At 42.8% G+C, this 21,743-nt stretch overlaps 3 protein-coding genes across 4 annotated transcripts; 2 read left to right on the top strand and 1 right to left on the bottom strand.

The window, feature by feature from the left end:
* Nucleotides 1-208: 208 nt before the first annotated feature.
* Nucleotides 209-14,794, top strand: LOC121198481 (ankyrin repeat and fibronectin type-III domain-containing protein 1-like). 2 transcript variants are annotated; one of them, XM_041062664.1, is made up of 19 exons: nt 209-399; nt 2,504-2,805; nt 3,178-3,448; nt 3,605-3,805; nt 5,253-5,366; nt 5,774-5,871; nt 6,290-6,380; nt 7,096-7,203; nt 7,782-7,881; nt 8,598-8,727; nt 8,982-9,101; nt 9,342-9,448; nt 9,847-9,961; nt 10,167-10,333; nt 10,562-10,739; nt 10,870-11,032; nt 11,194-11,360; nt 11,675-11,879; nt 12,153-14,794. In XM_041062664.1, the coding sequence occupies exons 2-19, from the start codon at nt 2,644-2,646 to the stop codon at nt 12,911-12,913; spliced, it is 3,258 nt and encodes a 1,085-aa protein (XP_040918598.1). In that variant the 5' UTR covers nt 209-399; nt 2,504-2,643; the 3' UTR covers nt 12,914-14,794. The 2 variants fall into 2 exon arrangements, with proteins under 2 accessions (XP_040918598.1, XP_040918596.1); XM_041062662.1 differs by having other exon boundaries at nt 2,403-2,805.
* Nucleotides 14,795-16,174: 1,380 nt separating this feature from the next.
* LOC121198287 (GTPase IMAP family member 7-like) lies at nt 16,175-17,537 on the top strand. Its single transcript, XM_041062297.1, has 2 exons — nt 16,175-16,243; nt 16,510-17,537. The coding sequence occupies exons 1-2, from the start codon at nt 16,210-16,212 to the stop codon at nt 17,535-17,537; spliced, it is 1,062 nt and encodes a 353-aa protein (XP_040918231.1). The 5' UTR covers nt 16,175-16,209.
* Nucleotides 17,538-17,596: 59 nt separating this feature from the next.
* kdelr3 (KDEL endoplasmic reticulum protein retention receptor 3) lies at nt 17,597-21,286 on the bottom strand. The gene is made up of 5 exons (XM_041063489.1): nt 20,881-21,286; nt 20,353-20,453; nt 20,033-20,191; nt 19,517-19,769; nt 17,597-19,000 (listed from the first exon to the last, which is right to left on the bottom strand). Exons 1-5 carry the CDS (start codon nt 20,969-20,971, stop codon nt 18,957-18,959), a joined length of 648 nt encoding a protein of 215 aa, XP_040919423.1. The 5' UTR covers nt 20,972-21,286; the 3' UTR covers nt 17,597-18,956.
* Nucleotides 21,287-21,743: the final 457 nt, after the last annotated feature.

The following is a 21,743-nucleotide window of genomic DNA, read 5'->3' as shown; positions in this document are numbered from 1 at the left end:
ATAAAATCTTGGATTATTGCTGAACCCCAGTAGTCCACAAATAACACATCAGGTCAAAAGCCAACTTGACCCGATATGTTACTATTTATAGCACTGCTTTTAGTCATTTAGAAAAAGTTTGGTTCTGAGCAAACGAGGAGGCAAAGAAGGAAGAGGGCGGAACAAGGGACACGTGTGTGTGTGTGTGTGGGAGCAGCGGCAGTCTCTCACTCGGGTGTAACGCTCAGGTGCGCCTCACCCTCGGAGGTGAAAACTCCTGAAGTCGGTGCGATGGATTACATCAGATCAACAGGCGGTCATTTCTGAAAATAAATAAATAAAATAGTAATAATAAAACATGTTGAAACAGCGGAGCAGCGTCGGAGAAAAGGACGATTAAAGTGAAGGAGTCGACCGACGGTAAGAAGTTAGAAGCTTCTAAGTCAATGTCACTTGTTGCTCATTCAGAGCATAGTTTTTTTGTAACCTGGTGTAGAAAATGTATGGACAATAATTTCCACATTGTGTTAGTTTACAATGGCTATTTTCTGACATACATATTTTTATACAGACGTATGTATCTGTATGGTATTCTTTGGGATTATTATAGGATCAGAACAATTCAAATAGTAGAAAACAATTTAAACTTATAGCTGATGTAAATGTTCCATGATGTGTTGAGGCTTGTAGTAACTTTATACCAACTTTTGAGATGAGTTAGGTTGTAGTCTCTAATAAACCTGGCATGCTGGAGCATTCATTGCCTACTACCTAGCTGTTCATTTAATGTAGAAAATAAAAGCATCATAATCTGCCTTCAAGATTTTCTGTGATGTGTGGTAACCCTGGAAGGTGATGCCCCCTGTGGTTTATTTACACAAATGAATGTACTGCTTTTGTTTCCTGAGGCATTAGAAATATTACTCATCAGATGTTTCCATGCACAGCTGAACTTGCATTTAGAAGAGTGACAAAAGTCTATTTGCAAATAGACATCAAACCCTCAGCATGTGGGCCACAGTGCTGAGATAAGAAAAAAAAATTACCCTACCACAACCTGAAATGCCGATATGCAACAAACCACAATGAATTTGTAGTGCATGTCTCTCCATGGTCAAGGTTTTTTTTAATAGTATCTAACCCTACTGTTATTCTTTCAAGTGCAGTGCTAGTGCACTTTGCAAACACTACAAGATTCTCCTCCCTGGCTTGTTGCCTTGTCTTTGTGCTGCCTCAAAAAAGTCAAACTCTAAAGCTAATTTGCTCTCTCAAATGTCTCATCAGCACTTTCCACAACTGATCTAAGACATAAATAAACAAGGGAAAAGTGTACCAACAACAATGGTTGGTATTACCCCTATATGTGTGCATCCCCCATATAGACAGTGTACATTGTGTGCAAGTCACTGAGAGGTAGCATTTACAGTGTGGGATGTGGCGTCATTGTGGCCAGAGCCCTCATATTCTGTCTGCAGCTTGCACCAACCAGGGGAGTATTTGCTTTCACACAAGGTCACTGCACTACTGAGCTGCACACCAGGAATTGACTTGATAGATGAAATTCAAAAAAAAAAAAAAAAAAAAAAGCACTGAAATTTGAGGCTTTCCTTTAGATGGGAAAGTGGTGATGAGAGATGGGGATGACAGAGATGATAGAGTTTGAGTATCCCCTTTTTACAAAGATGCTCTTCAGATATGAATGCTCGGAGCGTGACGTAAACTGAGGCGACGTGAAAATCACTCCAAACTGTGGGACTGTGAAAAGAGAGAGGAGAGAAAGAGGGAATGAGAAGAAAGCCAGAGACAAACGAAAGAGAGAAGTTGCTGACTGAAGAGGAAGGTAGGGGTAAAAAGCTAAGCCAGACTGCATCTAGCTCCAAGCACTGAAAAAAAAAAGAAAGAAATTGTAAGACAGATTTTCACAAAAGAGAGTGATTGTAATGATGAAAACGCACTGGAATTGATAAAGAACCATCATTACTGCAGCGGTGAAGATGGATTTCTATCTTCATGCTGATGATGTGAGGAGATTCGTGTTTATTATGAGGAACGAATTTTGGCTCTTCTACATGAGATTACTTTTCTTCAGTTAATTAGATTGATGGGTCAGTTGCTTTGTGCGCTGACAGACTCCATTCAGAGCGAATAATACCCGTGTCACATAATACTGGGTAAAAGAAGAACAAAACAGAGAATAGTAAGAGGCACAAAAATAAACGCTTCAAGGCCTTTTTCATCTACTGTGTACAGGCATTGTAACTTTTATCCATTTATGCACCCACACAACAGCACTACTCAGCTCAGCCTATACTCACCCTTCAAGTCGGCAGAAAATTGCCTTTTGCTGTAGAATAATCTGTGTAGGCCTGACTGTATATTCTCTTTTTTTTTTTCATTTCATTTCCTGTTATACACTCCTCCAGGTTTCTAATGACTTTCACCTTTCCTCAAACTCTCCCCAAATTCTCACTTCTCTGTTTCAAATGTCTTTTCTCATCCCATCTTCCCTCTCTGTGGCTCTCAGCTCGGGGGTCCTAATCCTTCTTTCCATGTACTAACCAATCCGTCACACCTCCAACTATTTCTTCATTCTCTCAAGCTATTCTCTATCTTCCTGTGCTTCACTCATCTCTCCTCTCCTTTCCTTTCCTCTCCTCTCCTGTCATGTCTGTATCCATGAGGAACCCACCCCAGCGTCGGCGCTCTCTGGGTCCTGTGTCCCCCAAGCGCATATACAGAAACCTGTCCGTCAGACTGAGGGGAGGAGAATCATCTGTTGCTGGGGAAATGGACACACCCAAGCACCTCAGCAAGTCTGCAGATGCTGTAAGATATTTACGTGTCATTTTGAATGGAGGTCCGGTCATATTGTCTAAAATGACATGTCCCGTCCTCAGACTTGGTCTCACTGTGGTTGAAATTATTAGATCTTTCTTTGACGTTACATGCTGACTCTGTATCACTGTGCATTATGCATTATCCCAGGCGAGACTGCTGCTTTGATTTACGATTTGATTTATGTTTAAGTGTCCTGAATTACTGTCTCATCCACTGCCTCCTCGTTTGCACAGCAACTCCCATTCCTCTCGCTCATAAATTAAACCTCTCTCATGGTATGAGCCCTCTCTTTCTACCTCTCTCCCTCACCTGCCCGCCCTCCTGTGGCCTGACACTCTTCCCTCTCCTACTCTCCATTAGTACAAGACCCTGTGGGAGGCAGTGGAAAATGAGGACACTTTGGCTGTACAAAGCCTGCTATCCAGAGACCACACCAGCTGTGGAGGGGGAGGAGGAGGAAGTATGTGGGAGAGAGGAGAGAAGAAAGAAAAGGACTGGGAGAGAGAGAGGGAGAAGGGGGTGAACAGGGTGAGCGAACAGGGCCTGGTCCCCCTGGATGTGGCTGCCCTTACTCACAATTCCCCTCTGCTCCATGTATTGGCAAAGGCAGGAGCCAGGCACAACCCTGTTTGTAAGTCTTCGTGTTTTAAAATATCATAAGTAATGAAAAAAAATTCTGTTGGGAGTGGATGGTTTTAAAATGCTGCTGTAAAGTCACAGTTCAGTGCAAATCACATACAGATTCTATCCTTTCTCTTGCTCTTTCTCTGCTGTATTTTCTTCTCAGTGTGTCGACCGGCAGAGTGGGAACTTAAGCTGGATGCTCTGGTAGCACTGGCGGGTAAACGGGTGGAGGAGAGGAAGAAGGAGTTAATGAGGAAGACGGGGGCAGGGCCTCAGGCACAGTCTGACGTCCAGAGACAGATTCGCCTCTGGAGCCTCAGGCTGCAGCTGTACTGTCGGATGAGAGAGAACTTCCAAAACACAGGTCAGTGGTCTTGGGTCAACCTGTGGCATTTCTTGAACCATGGCTTGGGACACAAACCTGCTATAGTGGGGTTTTTTTTTCAGTCCTCACTTGCTAGAAGTACAGGTAGCCCTGCATTTTCTGTCCTCTCCAAACTCAGTCTCAATAGTGTCGAACTAGTTTTTTTCCAACCCTCCTCTTCAAAGCCCTCCACTGCTTACAAAGGCCACAGCGATCAGGTATTCAGCCCAACTTCTTTCTTAAGTTTTAACGATTTCCCATCTGGACTCTTGTAACTCCAAGCTAGCCTCTAGAAAGTCTCCCTCCATCCCCTTTCACCTCATTCAAAATTCAGCAGACTGCCTTGTCATCAACCTGTCTAAACTCTCCCATGCCCTGCACTCCCTTCACCAGCTGCCAGTGGCTGCTTGTATCAAATTCAAAAACTTGGTGTTGGTGGAAATATGAGTGGAAATCCACAGCTCCAAGGCTTTGGCACACAGCCTCTTTGCACCTATATTTTGCCGTCTTAATCTTGCTTTCCCTGCACCAACCTGCTCAAGTCTCCTCGCTCTTCACTGGTTCAAACTCTCATGTTTTTTTGTTTTGTTTATTAAAAAATTATATGATGATGTCCCCTCTGCACTTACTTTAATTGCTCTGTATAAACATCTCTGCTCTCATTTCATTTGCGCTTCCAGTTGCTTTATGATCATGGCTTTATTGTAAGGTCGGTGAGGCCCTGGCGCTTCTTTTTGGGTGCGGTGAAATTAAGCTTACTCTCATTACAAATCTCTCTGGGTAAGAGTGTCAGCTAAATGCTTAAAATTTTAAATGTAAATGTGTTTTTGTCTGAGGCCTATGACTTAATCTATTCACTCCAGGTCACAGCTTAAGTTGAGCAAACTATAAAATCCCTTTGGCGAGAATCGAGGAACAGAGCACAATTATATTTGATCACTGCGCAGAAATTCATTTTACTGGGCTGGTGTTACAGTTGCTATTGCAATAATAATGTTGTGATAGTTTACTGATCCCTGTAGGGAAACGCTTTTAACTTGCTCTTTTCACATCCAGGCAGGTCAGAGTGCAGGATCAACTCCAGAGCAGAGATTCAGTGTCTTGGGGCAACACAGAGCTTCAGGGGAAGAAGCTCTACACTTTACCAGCAGCCGTGTTTGCTCAGGTTGAGGGCCAGGATAACAAGATTTTTGTAGAAATACAAGACAAACTTATCAACCAGAGGCTGTCTGTTGAGAGAAAAAGGGCTTTTTTGCTGGACGATATAACTCGCTTTAACTATGTACATAAACTTTGCAGGTGTAGTTTTATAATCAAGACTACTGAGATTCGAATAAGAAAGCGTTTTCATAAGACCATATGCTGTTCAGTTCTCTGTCACATTTACTCTCAGAATTATCTAGCGCTCATTTTGAACACTGCTCTGTCTTTTAAATGTTTCACGCAGAGCTCCCCAGTCCTCCCAGTCATGTGTCCATACTGGTGACCAGCACCTCCTCTTTGTTTGTGGCGATCAAAGAGCCAGAAGGCGACACCATGGGGCTCATCACCCGCTACAGAGGTAGGTAGTAAATAACGAGATTTTGATATATTACAGATGGATGGATGGTAGATGGTTAGATAAACAGGTTACGAAGATGTATAGCAAAAAAAATGAACAGAGGCATGATGGATAAGTGAAGGAATTGATGGAATATTTACTGCATTGGTCCAATATAATCAAAGCCTCATACATCATTTAATCTGGCAGGTGTAAAAGCTCTATATTTATGCACCTAGTTTGGCTCTCTGTTTTTGCTTCTTAGTTTTACAGCGGCATAAATGTCATACTTTGCAGCCAAGGGTAGATTAAGCCCAGGTACAGCAAGTTCCCGACACTGTAAACACTCAAATCCTTAGTTCTCTCCTATGGGGGTTTTGAGTAAAGCCAGAGAATAATCTGTCAGTGAGATTGTTTTGTGTTCGTAGTGGAATGGAGCACCTCAGCCAGCTTCAAACGCATCCTTGGCTCAGCCCAAGTTACAGAGACCAAGAATCCCTCCTATAGTATCAAGGGACTCACAGCAGTAAGTCATGCAGCACGCACACACACACACATGCACACGCACACACACAGGCAAGCAAACATCAGGTCATCCACAGATAGTAAACAAACACAAATTCAAATAGTTCCAGGACACCTAATTATGCACACACATACAGAACTCACACAACAACTCTTGACCCACACACAGACTGTATTTATCATGCCCCCCCCCCCCCACCCACACCCACACCCACACCCACACCCCCACCCACACCCCCAATCATCATCTACTGTGCTGAACCACTTCCCATAAGAGAACACTTATCCCGCTCAACTGCCTCACTTAACCAGATGAATTAATAATGAAAGCAGTATGTGATTTCTTTGTCCCGGAACGGACGATTCATAAGGTTAATGCATGATGATAATTTGGTGGCCTGGTGCTTTTCTAAATGCAGGGAGTGCATTACTTTGTAAGAGTGAGCGCCTACAATGTGAAAGGATGGGGTCCGCCTCAGTGCTCTACTCCAGTCAGCGCTGCCCCCTCCAGTGAGTATACCGAACTACAAACTTTGATGAACGTGAACTTGCAACTGTGAAAGGGCTCCATTCTTTTTCTCTTTGTCCCTGTGTAATGAAATTACTTGGCTGACATCAAGCTTGATGTGAAAGAAGTGGAATGCTCTCATGGCTGGTAGATTAATGAATTATTAAAATGCGAAGGATTAAAGATGCCATTGTGAGTCAATGGGCCTTGTACCCATGCTACTTCGAGTCTGAATTCAACTCATAATCTTTCTTGCGTGCCATCCCCTCTTTCTCACTGCATTACTTCCTGTTACTCTGCGCTTCATACAGTGAAATGAAGCAAAAAAAAAAATGCCACATAATATTTTTGAGATGGAGAATAAAGGCAGAAAACATTAAAATAAATGCAAACGTAAGTCAGAATACAACCACAGAAGTTATATTAGTGATGTTCCGCATGTTGCAGTATCACTTAGGCAACAAATTTAACTTGAAATTCATATCCAACTTTAAAGGAGATGTAATTTTAGCAGATCAGAATGAATCAGCACTGAAATTTTCAGAGTCACAGCACACAGATGGTCTCTCATTCAATTGTTTTTGCCTTCTAATCACCAACACAGGAGAAAGCAGCGCTCAGGACTCACCTGCAGATGAGTTCTTGATGTTTTAATGATTTTCCCTAATTGCTTGAAAATGAAAGTGATGATTTGTTTCTCTCTTGCTTCCTTTGCAGGTTGGAGAGAGTGCATTGGTGTGAAGTCACAGTTCAGAAACCACGAGGGCCTGGTGAGGAAACTGCTGGAAGACGCCAGAGAACCACATTACAGAGGATACTGCATAGGTAACACTGGGTCTTTAGTGACATAACAATTGGAACATTTATATGTGCAGTTTCTATTAAGCAAGCATATACAATATGGGTACATATTATTTTCTGTCACAGTGTTGAAATGTCAATGACATAAAACAAAAATATACTTGCTTTACTTGCATATTTTTTCTCTTAATATGTACATATTTATCATTAAATGCAATTAAATCAAAGTCTTAATTTTTCTATTAAAATCTGTTACTCTTGGTGTACCATACCATAGGTGTACTAGAGTTTGTTTTCTGTTGTATTTGTATTAATTAAGATATTGTGAAATGTCAAAAAAACATAATGAACATCAGGGAAGCTGCAACATATTTGTTACGATGTTTCATAAGCGTCTAACATGCTCCCAGTACTGCATTTTATTCCTGCTTTATGACACTTTATCTCAGCAGCATGTACTGTATGTGTCAACTCTATTCACTACAAAGAAAACCATTTCATCACCTTCACCCAGTCAAATATCTTGTGCGTGCACAGAGAATGTACCTTGGCAGATAAAGTGATTCTCATCCTGTCTGATCCTCCTCTCCTTCGCTCTGCAGAGAGCTCTAAGCCCCAGAGTCCCAGCAAGCGTCTGTCTGTGTCTCGAGGCATCAAACAACTGTTCCAGTCCGCCACCAAGTTTGTTCGCCTCCTACAAAGGTAGCGCTCCATCTGTCTTACCTGTCCCACTGTGCCTTGAGGGAATGGAGAGTAACGGATTAAACACGATACGATTACAGCAGTGTGGACTACAAAGTACAAGTCCAAATTCTTATCTGTTACGGTTATTGAAAAAGAATAGTAGTCACATTGAAGCTGCTGTAGCCTCAAGATTAGCGAAGAGTTCCTTTGAGGAGGATGATGGTTGAAATCACTGAACTGTGCCAAGTTGCGAGTGACTGATCAAGGCTTTTCACTGCCATGTACGTTCAGTGAACGTATCTCAGAGCAGATGAACGGGACAGCTCTTAAGCAGGAAAGGGTGTTAACTGCGATGGAAAGGAAGCACCGCTTTGCTTTAAAAAGTGATTGAACGCTGCACAGATTACTCAAACTGTGGCGGTTCAAAGGAAGATGCTTTATGAATATAGGCACAACCTGCAGTAAGGTTGAGTGTTATTAACAGCTGACAGTGATAACAACATGATTAGAATATTGATATATTTAAAAAAAAAACATCTATAATGTTGGTCTGTGAAAATTAAATTTCCATGCTCTTACATTACTTGAAGGATTAGGACTGAAGGTTTTTTTTTTTTTTTTTTGCTTCCATTATTGACTTATGGCTGTGGCCGTAGCAGAGAGCCAGAGTATCCTATTGTTGATTTTATCGGTATGTTCTCTTTATTTGGTCTCTCTCGTATTGATCTCATTAGGGGCGTGTACTTGGCAACAGTGTTCTACCACAAGGAAAACATCCTGGTGACAGCTGACGATCAGATCCCACTGGTGGAGATCCAGTGCTGCTCCACCTCTATCATCCACGACTTCCTTTGGTTTGCCAAGGTGAACTGTCAGCAGATAAACAGATCCAGTGTATATTCAGCCCTTATTAACATACAGTAAATGGTGTTGGTATTATGTAAATCCGTTTGGAACACAGTCAATTCACCAATTGTTTTCATAATCAAACCCACAAGTCTTCCATTGTTTTCTTAATTGTTCCTACATACTTCTTGTTCCTACAGAATCAAGGCTGTGTGATTTTCCTGTGTGAATTGCAGTTTAAAATTGAATGAATGTATTTTTTTTTCTTGCAGTTGTCCTGTGCTTGGCAACAAGTGCCCTGGCTCCAGCAGGCCCTTTCCTCTGCACATTCATCTCCCTCCTCACTCCTTCAGAACAGGCACAACATTTTAAGAGCTGTTTCCCAGCTGCAGGTAGGAAGTTAAGCAGCTTACTCTGCATGATAAGAAGCATCAAAATGGGTTAATTGCTATTTTAATTACCTCTTTACATCTCTTCTTCCTCCTACTCTTCTTAATGCTGCCTCTCTTCACTATCTCAGACTCCATACCTGTGCTGCCAGAACCTGAGTTTCACTGCATTAATCCCTAATATCCTCATATTTATTCTTTCACATGTTTCTGTTTTACCTCTCCACCTTTCTCTGCCATCAGTCTTCCCTGGGAACAGTGGACCTGGGCCAGGTGTACTACGAACCTCTGAAAGACCGGCAGGGTAACGTACTACTGGTGACTCTGAAGGAGTTCCCAAACTTTCCCAGGTGAGAAAGAGCCTTTTATTACATTCTGTTAATCTGTTAATTTTTTTCCACAAAGAGCATCAAAGGAGGCTTTAACCTCTGTCATCTGTTTCAAGGACAGTTTACAATTCACCAATCAGCTGCTCATAATGGAATAAACAATTTTAAAGTCTCCCAGGGTGTCATAGACTCCCAGTCTGTGACACTTTATTAGTCCCCGAAATCAGAATGTCCCTTGCCCAAGGGAGACAATAACTTAATCATAAATCAGGACTTTCAGGTCATCCAGTCTTTTTGTTGGTTGGAGGTCTTACACTGGCCATGTTATACTAAAACAAATGAATAAAACTGAGTTTTTCAATGATGGTTCAATGTGTTTGCATGTCATTTTTACCCTGACTTATCTGCTCCACTCCAAGCCCTCCGGACCCTCCGCTCCACTGGATCCCCTTGCACCGCCTGGAAAAGAACCGCAGCAGAACTCCTCTCCTGCCTGAGCCCACTGCCATGGACATGCTCTATGAGCAGTTGAAGGTGAAGTATATTGACCTTCCTGACATGTTTTTCTCTCCTGTGCAACTCAAATAACCAAGAAAATACATTAGAATGATTTAGCCCAAACCAATTTAACAAGCAAATTCAAAACAAAATTAGACCCAGGGAATAAAAGGCATCTGAACATTACATCTTAATAACTTAATAATGTTCAACACCACACCTGTTCCTCTCTGTTCTCCAGGAGAAGCTGTCCTTCCACAGGCACAGTGTTCAGTGGGCCCCGTCAGGTCTGTACGTGGGCATCCTAAAACTGTGCAGCTCAGTAGAACAGATCAGGGTCCTGGTGCCTCAGAGGCTGCCCAATCTACTCTGCCACACGCGGGTCCGACACAACGCCCATGTATCCAGGTAACACAAAGACCATAGCTGTCATTCTCCATACTGTATTGTACAAATCATACATACATACAAACATAAACAGTATGCAATTAGTAGTCAATGTGCCACAATGTGCAAAAAAGCAGAAATATCATACAATTATAGTTTGTTTTTTTCGTTGATTGTCTCAGGAGTGCCATCTGGCCTTACTTATTATGCCTTTTATAGCAATGTTTTGTTAACGGCATTGTCTGACAGAGAGGAGTGGGCATGGCTCCAGACTCATGTTTACACCACAGCCAATGGCAGTGTTCAGAACTTGTTGAGCGGCGAGGACGAGAGCTTAATGGAGAGCGGCGGGCTGGTGGAGTTTGTCAGGTCTCTGAGAGCAGCAGTCACACATCTCCTGACAAAGCTCAACATCCCCCTCTACAGGGTAAAAATGATTTCACACAGCCACTTTGGAATTCTCCATCTGAAACAATCATTTTATAAATTGTTTGTGATTTAGAGGACTGTGGTGAACTGGTTTGGATTGTCAGTATTTATCATTGTGTCCCTGACAGGCCTACCAGTATGGTGTGTACACTCGTGAGCTGCTGCAGTTTGGAGACAACCTGTCCATGCTGCTGCTGCTGCCTCCCAGTGAGGACTTCAGCTCCAGTTACTGGCCTCTGGTGGGGACCAAGGAGCCTGGTCTCACCATGCCCCTGCAGATCTTTGAGCTAGGTAGGTGGAGAACTGTAGTCCACAGATATGGGACAGCAAGGTGTCCTCAGACCCTTTGAAGAAAAGACACAAAACAGTAGCATCTCATAAAAACGTATAAATTCTCCTGAGTTTGATGTAGTGATTTGTCTTTGCTCATCTAACTCTGACTCGTCCCACAGTTCACTTCTGGACGTATGAACGGGACTTCCTGTCTCACTACTGTCAGGCCTGGGTGAGGCTGGAACTGGACACTCATTTGGCCCAGCAGGCTCTGCGGGAGGCGCTGGACACCAAAGAGGTGCAGGAAGCCCGAGAGAGGCTGAACCACATCACTGAGCTTTCCCACGTAAGATCACGAAAGCAGAACAACTACACCAACTTGCTGGTGCTGTTGCATAGTTACATCTGTTTTGTCTGACTTTTCTTTCTCTACATCTCTTCTTCCGTGATTAATATAGGTTTAATGAGGGAAATGAATAAGAGATAAAGCTTTTACTTGGATTCACACATCAGTGTCTTTGATTAATGTGTGCCATGCATAATATTTAATATTTTTAAAATTTCACCTAAAGACCTGTCACCAGGAAGACACTTGTTGTAGATTTAACTAATTTAACTGTTTCACTTCCTCTGTTGCCCTTTACCTTCCTGATTCGTCAGCGTCTGGATGTGGTGTGGAGGGATGCCCGCTGGATTATGGACTGTCTACAGTGCGTTCGGTCCAAGCAGTGGGTGGGGGCGGTGCCACTGGGTCTGGTGATGGGAGGAGACCCACCACCGCGTCCTGATGGGGAGGAAGAGGAGGAGAGTTTGACTGCCAGACTGACATGGCCCAATCGGACGCAAGCAAAGAGAAACAATACAGGTACAATGATGATGTGGGTGGAGATGGGCAAGCCTGTAATGATAGCACAATTTTAAAGACTGAGGCAAGCAAATAAAACAAATTCAACAAGATTAATATCATAGTTAAATAACACATACAGTCCACCCAGTTACCATGTTTCAACCATTGCTTTGTGTGAATAACTGCTGTTGTAACAAGCAACTCTAAATCAGCTTGCTTAAGCCTGAAAGATGCCAGAAATCAAGGATTTCTCTTTCTTAAAGTTTTTTTGTTCTCTTGTTTCCCTTTCAGAGAGTTTAGCCAGTGTGACTCCCCCAAATGTCGTCACTGCTGAGGTCTCTGCTCCAGCAGGGATCATGGTCGTCCCCGAAGAGGCTGCGCTGGTGTTGATGGAGGGCGTCGCCAAGGGAGGGTACCCTGTGGACGTCACGGCCCAGTCAACTGTAGACTTGGCGAGCATTGGCTCGTCTGAATTAGGATGTGCAAGCTCTTTAATTGAATCTGGACTAGAGCCTGCCGCTGTTGCACAGCTGGAAGCGGGGTACACGGCTTTGGACACGCAGGAGTCCTACAGCGCTGAACAGGACTTTCCTTCCAGCATCACTGAGGTAATCCGACCAATGGAGATGGCAGAGCTGGTGGACATCTTGCCCACACTGAGTCTTATTGAGGAGGAGATCCCCAGTGGCCCGCCCACGCCGTCAGTAATGGATATGCTAGAGAGCTTTGGATTGGGGATTGGTGAACACAACAGCTTCTTTGACTTAGGGAATTCAGATTTGATGAACGGAGCTGGGTGTCTCTCACAACCTGACCTGCTCTGTAACAATGGCAGCAACGTGACAGACACACACAATGAGAATATGGTGTCGCAAGGACAGGACTTACCGGCTTCTCATAACATGTTGAGTGCCACTGGTGGTGATGTGCCTGTTTTGAGATGGGATTTTCCTCCACAGGATACAGAGATGCAGCAGGTGTCCAGCAAGGGAGCATGCTTTCCTGTGAGAAACCAGGTGGAGTGGGACAGACCCTCCAGCAGCTCATCCTGATATCGACTCAAGTCACAGCCTACTTTGAACTTGTATCAATTTTAAACCTCAGTAGGCTGCACACCTTTGACTCATAGAGAATAATCCATGTGCTTTGTAAATAACTGTGTCCATTTGCACAGTTAATATGAACTATTGCTAGGAAAAATTTAAGTGACATCTAGATGCAACTTCATCTTCCACATCATTGCAGCTGATCTAAAAATGGATGTGGAAAATTAAAAGAAAGATGCCATCACTAGACTAATTTACATGGTTTGCACATTTCTGGACCTGTAGTTTGTCTTTTCTAATGTACAGTCCAGTAGACCTTCCTGTGTGCGTAATCTAAGTTATAGTAACAGTTTTTATGGCTTGAAAATCCATCACTCACTACAGCACAAAGCAACATTGCTGCTTGTTGAAGCTAGTAAACAAACTCATTAAATGCATACAGTTCAGTAAAATGGAAGTGTTTGCTTTGCAGTCTATGAAAAGCTGTTACACTGTGGTTCTCTTTGGTTTACCTCTGTGAACTTTTGGCATTTGTTAACAAAGCAGTAGTGAGATTTCTAATCCTGTTGATTATACAGTAACTGCTGTCATTTGTTGGCATCCACTTCAGCTGAAACTTACACACACACACAAAATTCAGACAAAGAAAAGTATTAAGTCAAACTGTGAGTGCTGCAAAACAGTCCAAACTCAAGATACCAGCTTACAGTAGTGAGAGGACATAGAGGATGATTTCCTCTTTAGTTTCTTCAGTCATTTTCACGAACGATCCCTCACTACAAAGGCCTGTTCAAATGCAGGCTTTCAAAAAGATCTCCACTATTGCATTTCTTTGCTTGCATGTACCTACTTTGTAGCACACACAGTCCCAAAATGTTTTCTGGGTCTATTTCTGGGCTTTTTGTTCTGTAAAAAAATTTGGCCTTAAATTGTTGTGTCCGTATTTACTGTATATTTACCTCCTCTTTTCAGTCAGTCAGCCAGAGATGAAGCTATAGCTTAGGGAAAAAGTAGACTGGTTAACCGTTTTGGGAGTAACCAGAGAGAGGGGAAATTGTGCTGATTGAATAAAAGGTTTGGGAGAGACATGCCGCAATAAAACAAGTTACCACAAGGACAATGGAGACTAGACCGACTGGATAAAAGGCTGTGGAGAGATATTAGGGATGTGTGACGAGGGCCAGAGTGAAGTAGTTTTCACGGCTGAACCTTTGCTATAGTTTTTTTTTTACAACAGAGCCATGAAGTAGCTGAAAATACCAGAACAGATTATTCGATAGAAGAACAAAATAGAATGGAATTGCCTTTCTTTGGAGTCAAGCGCCTTTCAACAGGGGTCAATGTGGCTGTTTCCACAGCCATATTGACCTCCACAGGACCTTTTTAAAAAATTAACTTTGGACAAAGTTCACATTATAAGCGAGGTATTATCTTTGGCAGGAAAAAAAGAAATACTTACAGTAAGTAGGTTATAACATTTAAATGCCATGAACATGTGGACACCCAAATTTTCTGAAGGTCATTATGTATGTTAAGTTGAGTGAGTTGGAACTGCCCAAAATAATGTTGTTTAAAAAATCCCTTTAAATAACCTCCTGTGAGGCTGTTGCACAGTTATTAAGCATTTCCTGTTTCATTTTATAGGTGTTTTGCATTTCTTATATTTCTACTTCAATGCCTGTAACATTTTAGTTCAACATATTAAAGACCATGCACATCCCTACAGTATGTACACTCACATAGGTGTTTTCACTTATTTTACCTAATTGGACTTCTTCTCAAGACTGTATGAGTCTGTACAGACTGTATTTTATTGACATACCCTGTTGCACCTGTTAAGGTAGGACAGGGGATGGGGCGGAGTCTAATAAACTAGACTTAATGAAAGTACCTGAATGGTTGAGCAATTCTTTTAAGATGTGTAATTACACAGGTTATTAATGAAGTGAACACACAACAGAGATTCACTGAAGGGCAGTGAATTGTCACATTAATTATATCTCATCCTAATGATGTGAAAACATGGGGATATCCATTTATGAGTCTTAGGTTTAACAAGACAATCTAGTTGAACAATCTCTTGAGAGTGTTCCCCCTGCTGTGCAAGCAATTAGTAGCCTGAGTAGATGTACTTTGTAAACACATTAATTTGATAAGGGATCTATTAAAATTTTAATTAACTTGGAGAATATTCTGCCTAACATCAAATAGTTACTGATTCGAAGATCAAAGCTGAACTCGGTCACATTTTTTTCTGGAATTTACATTATTATTTCATTTAATCATTATTGCTTTAGCCACCGATAAGTGTGCCTCCACTGGTTCATTAGTGTTCATTGCCCTCCAATGGTCAAAATGAGGAACTACAACAATCAATTACGCTTGCTGCTAAAATGTACAGTACATTTCAGCACAGTTGGTGTGATGCACAAATATATCTTAAAGACAAACCAACAGATAGATGCAAAGTAGTATGAAAAAATTTTGTAACTGCAATATGCTAAATTTGTAAAATCAGTGTCAATGCAGACTGTAGACTGTTGAGGACTGCTACAATGTGTAGGGCAAGAGTCATGTTATAGCTGCAGGTGGAAGCAGCAGTCTATTTGCACTAATTTGCCAAATTTTGTTTTGCAGTCCCTCACTCATGGATGGTACGCTGGCTTTAAAAAAAAGGGGGGGGGGGGGGGGCTAGCATGTATTGATAACAGTATACATCAATGCACATATTACTGATTAATGCTTAAATTAGTCTGAATATCTGTAGGCCTATTGTTTTTTATAAAGTCAAAAAATAACCGAAAATATTAATATAGGATTGTGTCAGTTTACCGGAGTGATTGTAGAATTATGAGTTTATGCTGCCCTCCAGTGGTTACAGCGCGAAACTGCAGCATCACATAATTTTTGACATCAGATTTGATATCAGGATCTCACCATTTATGTAAATACCACTGTGATTATAACAAGTAAGGATGGCAACGTGCATTGGTGGTACCTGTATGAATAAAGAGCTGTTTTCTGGTGTAGGGACCAGTCTCCGCCACATGATAACTTTTCTTCGGTGTTATAATTTCAGGGCTCTTCAGCCTGCGTCACGGTGGCAGTGTGGAGCATCCCTCTGCTCTTCCAAGGACTGCGGACTAAACTGATGCTTCCTGAGGTTTGCTGGAGATGAAATGACAATTAAAAGCAAGACGACACCTCAGTCGCAGCCACAGCATACGGAATCCGCCCTGTGTATTTTCGGTCACCGGAGAACCGGCGGAACAAAGGCTTTTTATCATAGTTCCTCTGTTAGGATGTCATCGTCTGAAAATGCTGCGTCAGAGGAAGGTATGTCCATGACTGATACCACACTAAGTTGGTGATCAGGGCAGCACGTGTGGGTTACAATATACACAAAAATAATAACAGGTATTTAATATATGTAAATAAATATAAATAAGATTCTAAATCTCAAATATTGTCTACATATTTGTATGTAATGTATGAAGTGGTATTTATTTAAAGTAGACTAGACAGTACTACTGCCAGAAGGGCTAATATAATTATAAAAAAGATAATAATGTGCATGTACAATGATTGTACTTCAGTCACAGTGTGTGAAGCATCACCTGCCACATCAGAACCTGAGCCTCTGAGGATTGTTCTGCTGGGGAGGACAGGAACAGGCAGAAGCTCCTCAGGCAACACCATCCTGGGCAGGTCCTCTTTCTGGGTCGACGTCTCCCCCTGTTCAGTCACCACACAGTGCAAAAGACAGAATGGGACAGTGAATGGGCGTAGCATCTCTGTGATCGACACTCCGGGGTTCTTCCACACTCACCTGTCCCCTCAGGAGGTCATGGCAGAGGTGGGGCGGTGTGTTGTGCTGTCCTCTCCGGGACCACACGTCTTCCTGGTGACTGTAAAGACCGGCAGGTTCACGCAGGAGGAGAGGGACACCTTGGAGTGTATCAAGGCTACATTTGGGCCTGGAGCCACCAGGTTTATCATGGTGCTGTTCACCTGGGGAGACCAGCTGCAGGGGAAACTCATAAAGGACTTCCTGGAGGAGAGCCATGAGCTACTGGAGTTTGTCAGCAGCTGCCACGGGGGGTATCACGTCTTTGATAACAGAGAACAGGACAAGACCACGGAATGTACACAACAGGTCATACAACTCCTGAAGAAGATAGACAAGACTGTGGCAGAAAATGGAGGAGATTGCTATAACACTGAGATGTTTAAGGAGGCTGAGAGGGCCATCAGGGAGGCACAAGAGAGGATTCTGGGAGAAAGAGGGCCAACAGTGGAGTCCTCTCATAAGGAGGGTGAAGACAAGGAGGAGCAGGGACCGGAGTTTGAGAGGAGGAGAAGGAGGGAAGAGGAGGAGAGGAGGAGGGAGGAGAGGCTTTTCTGGTGCGAGCTGGTGACCGCGCTGGGGAAAGGTGCTGCAGAGGGCGCAGGGATCATGGGGAAGGATAAAGGGAAAGGGAAAGCGGTGAAGAAGGCGAAGGTGGTGGAGAAGGCAGCAGCTCTGGCTGCATCGCCGCTCTCCATCAGTTCGGCCGCAAAAGCGGTGGGAGGGGCTGTGAGAGAGGGGAGCAAGGTGTTATACAAACACAGAAAAACGTTCTTCCCCTGATGGATACTTGACCACATTCAGTAACATGTTTTTTTCAGGATACAAGGACATAGTGGGGCCTATGATCTTTATTAAACATAGTGGTGACTATGTGTGAAAGTTCACTTTTTCCATTGTGTATCATACATCTAATGCTATCAGTCTTTGTTTAACATCAACCCAATGCACCAGCACTTTCAGCACTTACATAAGAACGCATGTATGTATATGTGCATGTTTGTGTGTGCGGGCCCTTCAGAAAGGTAAACATCCTGGTATGTTTCAGCCCATGTGGACTGGCAGCAAAGAACAAAGCCACACCTTTGAATTGAGAGTCTCATGTTATAATAAAAGTAATGTCACAAAAATGGTGTGCAATTCAACTGTCTATTAGTAACACATCTGCAAGCGTCAATCTAAGCTTCTGCAGAAATTCCAAGATGCTCCAACGCCATTTTCCCATTTGTGAACGACACGACAGGACAGTTCAGTCAAGGTAACGACCCAGGAAAGACATCAACATCTGTTTCACTGAAACGTTACAGCAGTTATCTGTTCCATCTTTGGCTTCATTTATGACATGACAAAATGTTTAGCCCTTTTTTTCTCCCACGAAGAAATACACTGAAACACAAAAAGACAATGCTGAAGAGGAAAATACTAAACATTAACATAATTGGAAGTAAGAAAAAATATATATAATTAAGTAAACTATTTAGGGAGTGTCTAACAGTACAGGACCAAAGAGGAAGACACTTTGTGGAAGATTAGAGTACAGTTTTACACTGCAGTATTTGTCATTAGTGAAAATCAAGACTGAGTTTGTGAAATGTGGTAGACAAAGTGGTAGAACCTTTGACATGAAGGTCTGGGCGCTCTTACAACTTTAACACAGGAGAAACCGGATCTGGATCTGTACTGTGTGGAAACTAAAGCTACAGACAATCTGACTATGCGCTGTACAAAAAGGCATCGGCCAATCTCAAGTACACTTCTGTGGATTCAATATTACAACTGTCTTCAAGGCCAACGGATTGCTCAGTACTTAAAAGAGGGGGAAAGTAAGGACAAATACACAGTCTCCATAGTGTTCAGCCCTGCCTGAATTCTTTGAAAGTTCCACGTGCACACCAGGGACACATTTCAAGTGTCACATTTGCATCTTATGAAAGGAAAAAAAAAAAACCCAAATCACAAACTTACAAACACACCAGAGCATATATGCATACATATGCACACACACTCACAAACACATAGACTCACACACAGTCTGACAGAAATTCAATTTGTAGAGGTGCACTCATTTTGGCCTACAGAATGACATCAGACCATTAGTCCCATTGCTAAATACATGTACAGTTGAAGGGCAAGGTCTGTGTTCGGGCGCTGAGCTGTGAGCAGGCACAGATGGGCGGCTGTTTAGGGCGCAGATGTCCGTCTTTAAACGGGCATCGGCAGGGTCATCTTCCCTTTTCCTCGAAGCACTGCGGACAGGCAGGGGGGCAAAGAGGGAGAACGAACCAGGTGTGAGAGAACAGCTGGATTTTAAAACATTTAACTTCTTCTCTGTTTACCAGGTGAGCTGACACCAAACGCTAGACTCACACTCTTCAACCAGATTCACACTCTTTGCTTTAACTGCAGTGTAGAAGGATCCATACGCCCCTCAACTGAAAAGGCAGGAATGAAACTAAACATCTCACAATCTGTGTATCAAGGAAAAATACCAACATATACTGCATTCTGCTTACTCCCTTTGTTTCATATCATTAGAAAATGTTGGTTTGGGTATTTTTGAAAAACAAAAGACAAAAGTTTGGGCTAGTTTAATAAATTATTTTCTTTTTTATACTTCACACATCAAGTGATTGAGCAGTTACTCAAGTCAAAATACCTGTTAGCAGTAGCTCTATAAATAAGAACTATAAACATAAAAACAATATAACTATTATGACCACTTATGTTAACAAATGGACTGGTTTACAACAGTCTTCACTCACCCTTTGTGACGTAAAGGTAGAAGAAATCACAGTAGAAAATGGTCTGCACGACGCCAGACACCACTGCGATCTGGTCAAAGAAGCCCTCTGTGTGGTAACGCCACATCCAGTTGGCTATGTAGAGGGCTCGGTAGAGGCCCAGGAAGAACAGGTAATGGGTAGTGATGGACTCCGCCTCGCCGGTGTTGGTGATCATGAAGAGTTGCGGCATTATGGCCACTGCCTCCAGGAAGATGGAGAAGGTCCAAAGGATCTGGGTGGAATCGGCAGGAGGGAGACACATGAGTTGTGGTGAAATTAAACTTTCAAATGTAGAGGCTAAGAATAAATATGAGAAGAGGTGTCTTAATGAGGCAAGCTAAAAGTACATGCATATAATAAAATCAAGAAAAAATAAAACTTAAACTAATAATAAATCTGGCCTGCTGAAACTTAAATGATACAACTGTATTCTCGGATGCAGGACTCATTTTGTGTCCCATCCTGCAGTACTGAAGACACTGAGTGCTTATTTACCTCCAGTGGGGTGAAGGCGTAGTTCTCCAGGAAGGACAGTCCGATGACTGGCACCAACAGAAACTCCACACGGAAAGTGTCGCTCTCCAAGTCGTATGTGTTCCTGAAGCGCATGTAGATCAGGTACACAGTGGCATAGGACATAGCCAGGAAGACCACCTGAGACCAGAGTATTGATTATTGGCCTTGGAACATTCATGTAAACACAGTGAAACACTGATAATAAGACATGAAGTCTGTCAGTGGTCGGCAGGTCTAACTTACAGTACATGTGTAAATACATGTGTGTATTTAACTCTGTGTGTGTGCTACACGCTTACCTTCATCACCGTGTTGTACGGAGAAATGAAGACCGTGAACAAGTCAAGGTACCTGGTGGTGAAAACTAGTGCAAACAGCACCTGAGACTTCCCAGAGATGCCTGAAGACCAAAAACCCAATCATTAAAATGAGATTAATCAATGCCTAAAACAGATGATACAGCAGAACAGCTCACAGAGAGGAGAGGAAACTGTTAAATTTCTCAAAATGTTTTGATCTAACAGAGACGTAAGCAGCTACAATGGAGATTTAGTTTCTTTTAAAGATGTAGGCTGCTGTTTCATAGGTGGAGCAGGCAGCAGATTGCTTTGTTAACATTGCCACGTAGCTTGCACTTCTGCTGAACCACTCAGCGTTATGCAAATACCCCCAGTAACACACTTATCTGCTATCTACAACGTATTTGTGAATACCGAGCCACTGCTGGATCTATACTGTAGTGCAGCATGCATATTGCTAGAGAGAGGCCGTCCAGTCATGACAGCCCTCAGCGGGATTAAAGTGCAGTGACGGCAGTGTGAGCCTACCAGCACAGGACCTGGACCTCCATATCTTCAGCAACAGGATGATGATAGCCACCAGATGTGACACGTCACCCGCCAGGCGAAAGACGTTCATGTTGCTTAAGATCCGCTTCAACAACAAAAGCTTGATGCCAACACCGTACAACAGGCCTCACACGTCCTCAGGAGACAGGCCAGAGTTGTTCAGCCTCAAAAAAGCGAACGCAAAAAAAAAAGGGAAAAAAGGAGGAGACGAAATGAAAATGTCAAAAATAAAGGAGGACTTCTGCTTTGTCCAAAGCGCGCGCCGTGTCGTTATCTAAGGGCGTGCGGACTCACAAGTAAAGTGTGTATTGATTCCGCTCACAAACTCTGCTGTGCGTGTGCGTGTTGTGTGTGTGGGTGTGCAGCAGCGGCCCGAGAGGAAAGTTGATTCAGAGGAGGTGACGTGGCTGACAGCTGGGACCAGCAGGACCAGCGTCAAGCTGACCCGGATCAACCGAATACGACGAGTTTCCGGTTCTTTTTGTTTTTCAAAATAAAAACTAGCATGGTCAACACGGTCACTTCCGTTAGGCATTTAACCCTTAAAAACAATTACCCTTCATACTACTTAATTTACATGATTGTCGTGTTTAAGTTAAACACGTTTAGCGTTGATAACTACCGTCATGTCATTCGTTACAAAAGTTACGGTTTTATTTGGAAGGCAAAATCCCTTCATATCCGGTGCTACTTTCTCTGTCTAACCTGATGCTACTTAGAGGACTGGTTGTCTGGTGGGCCATCCTCAAGAAGTACTGCTCTCATGAAACAGCAGATGGCGATAGGCTGCAGGCAATGAGGAATTAGGAAACCATTCTTTTCAATTGTTAGGAAATCATTAA

Source organism: Toxotes jaculatrix, chromosome 18 (genome assembly GCF_017976425.1).
Source record: "Toxotes jaculatrix isolate fToxJac2 chromosome 18, fToxJac2.pri, whole genome shotgun sequence".
NCBI classification, from domain to species: Eukaryota; Metazoa; Chordata; class Actinopteri; family Toxotidae; genus Toxotes; species Toxotes jaculatrix.
This window is presented reverse-complemented; position numbering and strand designations above follow the sequence as displayed.